The following is a 10,000-nucleotide window of genomic DNA, read 5'->3' as shown; positions in this document are numbered from 1 at the left end:
CACGCCCATGGTCACGTGACCAATAAAAGAAAACTCTAAATTTGTCTCCGTGCTACTCAATTTGGGTATTTCATCGGTGGTTTGATAATTTGTATTCGTTTTTGCATCCAGCCTAGCATGGTTTTCTTTTTATTTTGAAAAATGTTCTTTTTAAAGACAAACGATACTGAAATACCCATAACTTTTCAAAAAAGATGATTTTAAAAAATCAATGCTTAGCTATATTCTGTATTTGGGGGTGAAACGTTCCATGTAAAAAAAAAATTAATTCAATTTAAAACCGCCGGAAATTTAGCTTTTTTCTCAAACCGAAAGTCAGTTCGTTTACGCATGCGCAGTTGATCTGAGAACGAGCACTAGTAAGGGCGAGGAAAAACCTTCGATGGAAACAACAGTTTGTGCGGTGACTTTTGCTTGTGAGTTGGTTTTCTTGTCAGCTCATGATATGATGACGTCAGTTACCGGAGGTAACATTTCACTTCCTTAGTAACGCGCGAAAAATCCGTCTGTGGGCCCTTAACCCTAACCCTAACTTCGCGCATACATATTGTTTTGCCATTTTTTCATTCTTTCATTTATGTTGGAGCAATCTCTTCTTCCTGAAAAGGGTGCATGTACAATCGTTGGGCTATTAGTCTCTCCCCTACGGGGCTTTTTACGACTAATTTACAATACTTTGTGGGGGACTTTAGCTAGACTGCTTGTTACGCAGCCACCGGTGCGCGTAAAGTGTAAAGTCTTCTTTAAGAAAATCTGTTTGGAATTCACATTGGAACACATTGGAATTCCCTTTGACTAGAAGGGTGAAGGTTCATCATTGTTTTTGTCATTTTTGTCAATTTCGGTCGAAAGAACTTGCGTTGTTTTTTACTGCAATTTTAAGTCTCTTGGGCTTTTCAAAAATCTGATTAAAGACATATTTTAGTATAAAGCACGGCATTCATGGAAAGCAGCTTTAGAATTAATATAGTATTATAGTAATTGTATTTTATTGTAATCATTTTAAAATTTTACCTTTCGTAATTTAGATTTTAGCATTGTTTGTAATCTTAGCTGATGATTTTACCGTGCATAAATAATAAAATATCATATCAAAAAAAAAATATCAAATGTAGTAAAGGCGGCAGAGAAGACACTGATCATTCCAGGCCGCGAGAATTCCTTTATTTTTGCCTGAAAGTTTAATAGCCTGTTGCTCACGAATATCTGTGTTCGCCTCTCATTTATGCAGCTGCTCAGGGAATGGTCACCAGGCCGACGCTATCCTGCAGAATGTGTTTCTCAAGATCAAGAAGTCTTTACAAGGAACTTCCTAGTTTCGAGAAGATAGAAGCGCAGAGTTGTTGTCTCCGTGGCAACTGCGACCGCTGATGTCGATTTGAGTGCTTCGTGAACAATGGGCTCAGCAATCCGAATACGGTGACGGTCATTGCGGTGTTCGAGACCTAATATTGAAACCTGTGAAATCCTAGACTTTGGCATCAAGATTATTTTTTTAAAAAAGGATAAATATTTACAGACACCTTTTGTCTGCCATTTTCTGCTTTTTAGATCCTAGACTACCATAAGAATGGCGCGAACTTTTGGCCGCGGCGGACTCGCATCTAACCATAGAAATTGCAAATCAATTCACCAACTGATAGAAATCTCAAGTCGACTAATTTGAACATAATTCTTGTATATAAATTCATTTTTAATGCAAATAATATCGCAGATCAATCGATTACAAGGAAAAAATCATGAAGAAATAGTTGTATGAAATTAATTTCATTTTGCACGGAAATCAACGATATTTCGATTCTTTAGTTACAAAAAGTAGTGGTGGGGTATGACAAACTTGTAATATAACAAGAAATTGAATACAAAAAATATTTGGAAGCGGGCTTACTTTTGTTGTTATATTTAAATCGTAAATTAACGATAATATCACCCTGCATGAATTGGACGTTTTATGGACATGGCGGCCATCTTGGATTCTGTTTTTTCCGAGGGATATAGAATGGGATACCCATACGGCAAATGCACACATGCTGTGGATATAATTTAGGTTTGCCACCCCAGCTTAGCTTTTATATTACCGATGCATGACATTAGAATCTGAAAACAACAACCTCATTTCTATCCAAACTTGCACCAATTTGCAGTTGCCCTCGGGGCAGCTATGGCGGTATATCTATGACAAAATTCAATGATCAGTATTTGAAATAAAATCGTCCAAATGATGAATGCATCAATCCAAAGCTGAATGGCAACAAGCCGATTCTGCACAAATGGCCATCACGGAAAGAGGAATAACGCAGAGAGTCATAACGCAAATAGCCATAACGCAAACAGCCAAAACGCAATTAGGCATCACACAAATAGCCATAACACGAATAGGCATAACGCAAGTAGGCATCACACAAAAAGGCATGATGGAAAAAACGCATAACGCAAATGGCTATAGCGCAAAAAGGATAACGCAATGAGGCATAACGCAGAGCCATGACGCAGAGGCATTACTTAAACAGAAGGAAAAAGTTCGATAGCGATTATATGTTCTTTCCCTTGAACAATCAATTGACGTTTTGTTATTTACGGAGTACACAGCTAGTCTCCTTTCTTCAAAGGGCCTTTGCGTTATGGCAATTTTACGTTACGTCTTTTGCGTTATGCTTTGCTGCGTTATGCCTTTCTGCGTTATGGTTTTTTGCGTTAATGCCTTTTTGCTATTTTCCTCTATACGTTATGTCTCTTTGCAGAATCGGCTTGTTGCCATTCAGCTTTGGATTGATGCATTCATGATTTAGACGATTTTATTTCAAATACTGATCATTGAATTTTGTCATAGATATACCTCCATAGGCAGCCAATATCACATGGCCGAAGTATTGGTAAAAATAGGAAAGGTTACGTTTATACAAACGTTGGCCGTGTAGCACTTATATTTTAAACAGAGTTAACTGAATAGAGTGTAGTGTAACATGAAGTGCTAGATTTCTATCCCATATGAACCATGTGAGCATTAGCCCTACTGATGGAAATGGGCCCACACAAGGACAGGGCATTTCTAACCCGAAGGTCGTGGGTTCAATTCCCACCCTGGTGAGAGTTTTTCTCTGTCCTTGTGTGGGCCCATTTCCATCAGTAGGGCTAACGCTCGCATGGTTCATATGAGATAAAAATCTAGCACTTCATGTTACACTACACTTTATTGGTAAAAAAAGGTCTATCCACCACTTGCACAATCCCATAATACCTCTCGTGCATAGATATGTCACACTTAGGGTGCGTTCGATTGACCGTATTCCAGAATAGGAATACATGGAATATATGTTAGAAATCTTTCGTTTTTATGGAGATTCACATTAAAATTGTCAGATAGATGCTAAAATGCTATTTTAAACATATTTTTGTTATCCTTGCTGCTTCGAAACGCACCAAACATACAGTTTTAATCATCATTCTACGTATTCTTATTCCGGAATAGGGTCAATCGAACGCGCCCTTAGGAGAATCCTAGAATCACGTGCGTAGGTTATGCAACTGCCGGCTAAAATTACTGATGTGTGATTGGTTAACTAGGTTGCATGTACCTGTTTTCCGGCATTCTATATGGTCCGTCAAATTATATGTATAATATTTCTTTTATATTTTTGCGATAAACCTTTTTCTCGTTGCCTTTTAGTTTGCGCTCTATAAAACGATCCCAACAGGCCTTGCTATCTCATATCATACCCAGTTCGCACTCGTTTAGAACGCGGCTTACGGGAACGCCTGTCAAAAAATGTCTTTATGGTGGTTGTACGGATCACTCATAGGGTAAATTGGTGCTTAGACCTAAATACAGGAGGTGACGAGATTTCCAAAGTCCGTCCACTCACTGTTACAACCTCTGGTCACAAGCTAGGCCGGCGTGACTCCTGGATTTGGTGCCTTCTCTGCAATGGCTAATGTGGGAACCAAAGTTTTCAGGAGATTTCGATGTATTCCTAACAATAATCATAATAACCTGTTTGTCAATGCTGTAGGGGCGTACATACGCGCAATTCGAGGTATAGTTTCTTCGGCTTCAAACTGGAGTCGTGGCAGCACACAATTTCACAACCCTACTGTAACTAGTACGACTGTATTTTTTAGAGCGAGAGATTTTCGCGAGCGCATCGCCATTGTTGATTCGAATGGCGCCTATTCGTACGATTATATTCTGAAGTTGAGTCAAGGAATTGGCAACAGTATATTGAAAAGAACTCGGAGAAGGGATCTCGAAGGATGCTGCATAACTTTTCTTTGCCCAAATAATATTTCCTATGTTGCAACTCTGTGGGCGATTTGGAGAAATGGTGGCATTGCTGTTCCTCTTTGCAACTCGCACCCAGTAAACATGTACGATTACACAATCATGGATTGCAACGCAAACATTCTTGTATCCTCCAGCGAGTTTGAGTCTAAATTAGAACCTTTTGCGAAGAAAAAAGGTGTAGACTTGATGTTTTTAACTGAAGTCACTGAGCTTGGTTCAAGTGAGGATTTCACTTCAGTTGAACAACTTGAACGGAACTGGGATCAACGAGATGCCATGATTGTTTATACAAGTGGAACAACAGGGCGACCGAAAGGAGTTTTGACAACCCATGGAAATTTAAGGTATTTTTATATTTTAGCAGGATCTTGGTGATGAGATCCTGAGCCCTGGAGCTCGCGCAGTTATCAGTTTTTTCTTGCGAGCAGCGAGCACTTTAGAAAAATACAGATCACGAGCAGCGAGCACTTCGAGTAGAACTTTCATAAATTTTCTGCTAGCCAGAATTTGCGGCAAGTAATAGCTAATAATCTCGCTGACACCTCCAAAACAGAGCCATAGGTGCACTCATGAAAAACATGGATACACGGACATAAAAAAAAGACATACAAATTTCATAATAGGCACAGTTTACAAAGGAATGCTAACAAACACATTCAAATACTCATTAATAATTCATGAGCCTAAAAGCCTATCAAAATACCAATAAAACGTCACATGTATGAGCTTTATATCCTGATAAAACACTCCTTGTTAGTATTCTTTGTATAAAGAATACTAATAAGGCATAGTTTGTTTTTCTTGTATGCTAATATTCACCCCTCACAATTTGAACTATTGTTGTGAGTTCAGAGGGACACGCTCTTTGTGGAATGTTTTTGAAGCCGTTGTAAAAACTCTCAGCACATGATTTATTGGGTCTTAAAACACTTGGCTACGCCTTGTGTTTTTAAACCCTGATAAAACACTGCTGCTCGTTTTTTAAACATTACATAAACTGCTATTAAGTGAACAAGGAGCTTATTGTGTTAGACAGCATGTAAAGCTGTGCCTTTTATAAAATTTGAATGCATGTTGTTAAGTTTGCTCACATTTCGTATCTTACATGTACAACTTTTACTATGTCCATCCTGGCCACAGAAAAGCTCCCCGTCAGCAATTTAGTACCACTTTTGGGATTAAAAGGATGGCTTAAACAGAACAGTTCTTTTGAGTATCATGTAGATGTTGTTAACCAGCCTGGTTTCTTGCTGGCCTTTCTCTTAGCAACTTTGCCTTCCAGATGTGAAGCACAAAACAGGAGGTATTTAAATGTGAAATCCACATCTTTGTCAATCAAAATTCATTTTGTGAAACTGATGTTGTTTGCCAGATCACAGATTACCTCCTTAGTCAAGGCATGGGAATGGACTCGAGATGATTGCGTCATTCACTGCCTTCCACTCCATCATGTTCATGGAATAGTGAACCTCCTTCTCTGTCCACTGTGGGTTGGAGCAACGTGCCAAATGCTGCCAAAGTTTCAACCAGACAAGGTACATTCATTTATTTCTGTGGCTTATAGTGAGTTAAGTAACACATTTGCCATAAAATTCTGAAAATGCACCTCATGATATAAGCACCGTCCAGTACGAAAATACAAGGAAAAAAGGCTCATATAATGAAAAAGTAAATATTTTGAGCGAGAGCCGATACAATGTAGATTTGATTTACTGGCAGTAATATATGATTTAGTAAGAACATTACTAAACAACGAAACACTGAAACAGCGAAACAACGAAACATTGAATACCAACCGACAAAGGTTGGATTTGAGATTAAACATTGTTTTAGTTAATCTCAATCCTAATCTTAATCTCAATGAATTAGGAGCAATAATGTTTTAGGCCTAATTAGGCCTAAAACGATGTTTAATCTCAAATCCAACCTTTGTCGGTTAGTATTCAATGTATGGTGGGATCATACATGGTGTTTTGGTGCTTTGTTTCGCTGTTTCGGTGTTTTGGTGTTTCGTTTTTTAGTAATGCCCATTTAGTAATGTACTGTATTTCAGTTGGCCAAACCAGCCTTCTTCAGGTACTGATTTACAAGATCATACACTGCCATTTAAAAGTAAATGAAATCTATGTTGTATCAGCTTTTGCTTAGTTACACCAATCAGATCAATAAGCCAGTTGATCCAACAGTCACCGGTAGGTGCGTTCTAGAAAACTCTCATATAACGAGTCTCTTTGTAGACTACACCCAGGGGCTTTCATTCATTATTGCCCTCAAATAATTCTACAAGTACTTGTCATTTTGTCACCCTCTGTAAAGTATTCAAGAATATAATCAGAGTAGCTTGTGAAGTGCTGACACTGTGCATTTCTAAAAAGTGATGCCATTGAAATGACAGAAATTAGGTTGGTGCACGAGAGGAATGGAACGAGAAACACAAGGGAAGAAAGTCAACAAAATGGCATGTTCAATAAAGTGCTCACCCATCTAGGTTAATTTTTAAAACTTTTTTTTTTGGATGGGGGAGGGGAAGGGAGCATCACAAGCATGGAGCCAATAATATTATTTTCATGTGCAACTCGAATAAAAACAAAAATGGGCTTAATTTTAGAGGTGGTTCTCCTGTGACACCCCATGATTTGTTCAGGGAGAAGATTCCAGAGGTGGTGTTCCTGTGACAATGATTTATTTTAAAGCAAAGATTCCAGCTTTGCCTAAAAATAGTACAAGAATGGCTGGTACAAGTTTTGGATAAGCAACTTGAAAGTATTTTTGGACTGTGTTAATTCTCACAGGAAAATGCATTTGTAATGGTTTATAGGCAATTTTTTCGAAAATATCATTATACTCCTTCTTTGTCCCTCCAAATTTTGCTTAAACATTGTTTCCAGTTTCTCTTGGGACTTACAATGGTCACAAGAGAAAACACAAACAATGCTTAGGCAAAATTTGGAGGAACAAAGAGAGTATTATGGTATTTTCGAAAGTGGCATACTATTTTTTGACTAAATGCTATCAATAGTATTATCACCATCAGGAATGTAAGCAATGACATTGCATACTTGTTTTAATCAACTGCACAAAGTGTTTAGTTAATAGTCGAGCATCAAACTGTGTGCACCATTAGGTTCACAATTCTGTCGCTAGTGGACGTTAGGTGCCCAAGATATGCAGGAACTTCCCCTTTTGGTAGCAAGCTCCTATAATCGGTGAGAAAATTGTTGGCATGTAGACCTTTTCAACCCCCTATTCTGTCATTCTTTAAAATTATTTTGTCCTTGCCAATTTCCCCTGTCCCCCAAACAATGTTGTGTTTTAATTCCTGTTACTTTGACAACAAGCTGTCAATATTGAATGGGGAAAGGGGGCGGGGTGAAAAAATTATAGTGTGGTACAAACAGCCCTGTTATTTCACGCATAAAAACCGCTGTACAGGCACAATGTGTCAACTCATTTTGATGCCGACTGTAGATAGACTGCCCCCCATGGCTGGCAAATCCTGGTAACCCAGCCATGATCCCCCAAGCAGCACGGGAGACAGGCACCTGTCACACTGAAAAACAGTGGGAAAGGGTTTGGGAGGGGGGGGGGGGGGCGGGGGGTCAACAGCTGAAAGCACTCCACAAACACGCTTTTGTTGCTACACAGCCACAATGCTACCGTTACGCCCTAGGGCTAACAAGTGCAGGAAATCATGTGTATGTACCAACCAGACAACACGTCTGACCACAACTGGCACATAAGCACTCTTGTTGTTAAGACCGATAAATTACATTCAACTGCGTAAAATGGTTAGGTCTTCAATTTTATATGGGGTGATGATGCATAGGTGTGGAAGATGCTATCAGGAACCAACCCACGTCCTTCTTTATTCATGGCCGTACCAACCATTTATAGCAAATTGATACAGCATCACGAGAAGTCCAACCTGACTGAGCATGACAAAGAAGCCATAAAAGCCAAGTGTCAAGGACTGAGGTGACAAGTTCTTTTTTTTTTACGTTTGCATTCAGCAATATGCTTCATTGAACTGGAGGTTCAAAGGGATATAAACCAAATGACAAAGCAAACAAATTTGTATCAGGAAAAATGAAGTTTAGAATCGCTGAGTTTAAAGGGGCAGTGTCACTCTATTTCAGTCAAACTTCAAAACACTAAAATACGTCTTTGCATCAATCAAGACCAAAAAATAATGGTGTATTTTTGTTGCCAATAACAACTGAAGTGAACTGAAGCTATTCTTTGTTATTTGCATCCATGGATGGAGAGGATGAAAATGGATTAACACTTGAAAAAACTGGCCAGTTTTTTCAAGTTTGGAGATGGTGTCCGCAGAAAGTCGCCAAAAATTAAATTCTAATAGCTCTTTGTGCAATGATTATATTCCATGTCTTGTCAGTGGGTTGTCAGGAATGTTGTATGTGTGAGACAAAGTACTAATTTCGATTTTTACACAGTTTTTGTCCTAAAAACAGCAAATGTAGCATGACAGGACCCCTTTAACTTTCAAATTTCCTGGGTGTGGCCACCGTGGATAATTGTGACGTGTTAGGGCTGATACGAAGAGCTTTTGTATAAAGGCCTGGCCAAACGTTCGCCAACATTTGAACGCATCATTTTGCACATTATTGGCCACAGCATGTTGCATACGTTTGGCCACCCTGTTGCGATATGTTGCAACTTGTTAGATCATATCGGATTAAATTTGAAAACGATCAAATTTTTCGTGCAACGTTTTGGATCTTGCACGATGTTGTGCTCATTTGGCCACGTTCACGCAACATTGTTGCACCAGGTCATGCGCGTTTGGTCCGTTTGGTCGTCATGTTGCCTTGAAAATGTTGCGTGCGTTTGGCCAGCCCGTTCAACGCATGTCACAACTAGCCTGCGTAGCAAGCGTTCCTTTGCGTTTTTAGGGAAAGGAAAACCCAGAAACGCACAGGAACGCTTGCTACGCAGGCTATGCCACAACATAAGCAACAATGTTACAAGATGTTGTGTTGAAATGTTGCGAGCGTTTGGCCAGGCCTAAATAACAATTGGGCAACCGCAATACGCCACAATTATTTAAGACGGAAGGAAATTTTCAAACAAAACTAGGCGATTCTAGAATCTAATTATTTCGGATATAAAAGCCTTCTTTCAGAATTTGTTTGACTAATTGGACTTGTAGAGGTTATTTCCTGTAATTTAAACTTACGCTGTCAAGGAACGACTACGTCAGATGCGAGAACGTTACAAAACAACGACGTGAAATCACCAAATTTTAGGTTTTGACGACAATGAAACAATTTGCTATTTTTACTTTTAATAAAACCGTTTGTATCCATGCAGTGACAGGATATGTCGCCCGTATTATACAAGGTGAACAAGACGAAATAATCACGAAATACTTGTGATGGCGCTATGTTATATTTAGGAGTGACGTTCTTGTTGTCCTTGTCAATCAAATTGGATATGGAATGTTTTTTTCAACATGTTACAGTTTATAATTTGTCGCAAGCCAGGATTTTTCGCATTTATCGTTCTTGTTTGAATTTATAGGCTGATGGTTTCTGGATCAGCTGCCCTTCCAGAACCCGTAATGAAAAAATGGAAAGACATAACAGGTAGGATTGGTACCTCTCAATGGCCAAATTTGATTGCCATGTTATAAATTACGACCTACTTTTTTTCTTCAGTGAATTTATGGCCCTCGTCCTTTGCAGTCGGTCCAATAAT

General features: G+C 39.0%; 2 protein-coding genes across 3 annotated transcripts in view; both read left to right on the top strand.

Moving 5' to 3' along the window:
- LOC138049383 (uncharacterized) overlaps window positions 1–1,882 on the top strand; it is a 49,342-nt gene extending 47,460 nt beyond the window's left edge. For both annotated transcript variants that reach the window (XM_068895637.1, XM_068895636.1), the window contains exon 24: window positions 1,232–1,882. In XM_068895637.1, the coding sequence (XP_068751738.1) occupies window positions 1,232–1,316 (85 nt within the window). In that variant the 3' untranslated portion in view covers window positions 1,317–1,882. The remainder of the gene's footprint in view (window positions 1–1,231) is intronic.
- A 1,885-nt stretch (window positions 1,883–3,767) lies between these two features.
- Window positions 3,768–10,000, top strand: part of LOC138049357 (malonate--CoA ligase ACSF3, mitochondrial-like) — a 22,216-nt gene continuing 15,983 nt past the window's right edge. Inside the window, exons 1-4 of the mRNA XM_068895603.1 lie at window positions 3,768–4,626; window positions 5,655–5,817; window positions 8,109–8,257; window positions 9,824–9,888. Coding sequence (XP_068751704.1) covers window positions 3,926–4,626; window positions 5,655–5,817; window positions 8,109–8,257; window positions 9,824–9,888 — 1,078 coding nt within the window. The 5' untranslated portion in view covers window positions 3,768–3,925. The remainder of the gene's footprint in view (window positions 4,627–5,654; window positions 5,818–8,108; window positions 8,258–9,823; window positions 9,889–10,000) is intronic.

This window comes from Montipora capricornis, chromosome 5, assembly GCF_036669925.1.
Source record: "Montipora capricornis isolate CH-2021 chromosome 5, ASM3666992v2, whole genome shotgun sequence".
NCBI classification, from domain to species: Eukaryota; Metazoa; Cnidaria; class Anthozoa; order Scleractinia; family Acroporidae; genus Montipora; species Montipora capricornis.
Note: the sequence above shows the minus strand (reverse complement) of the source record. Positions and strands in the feature narration are given on the sequence as shown.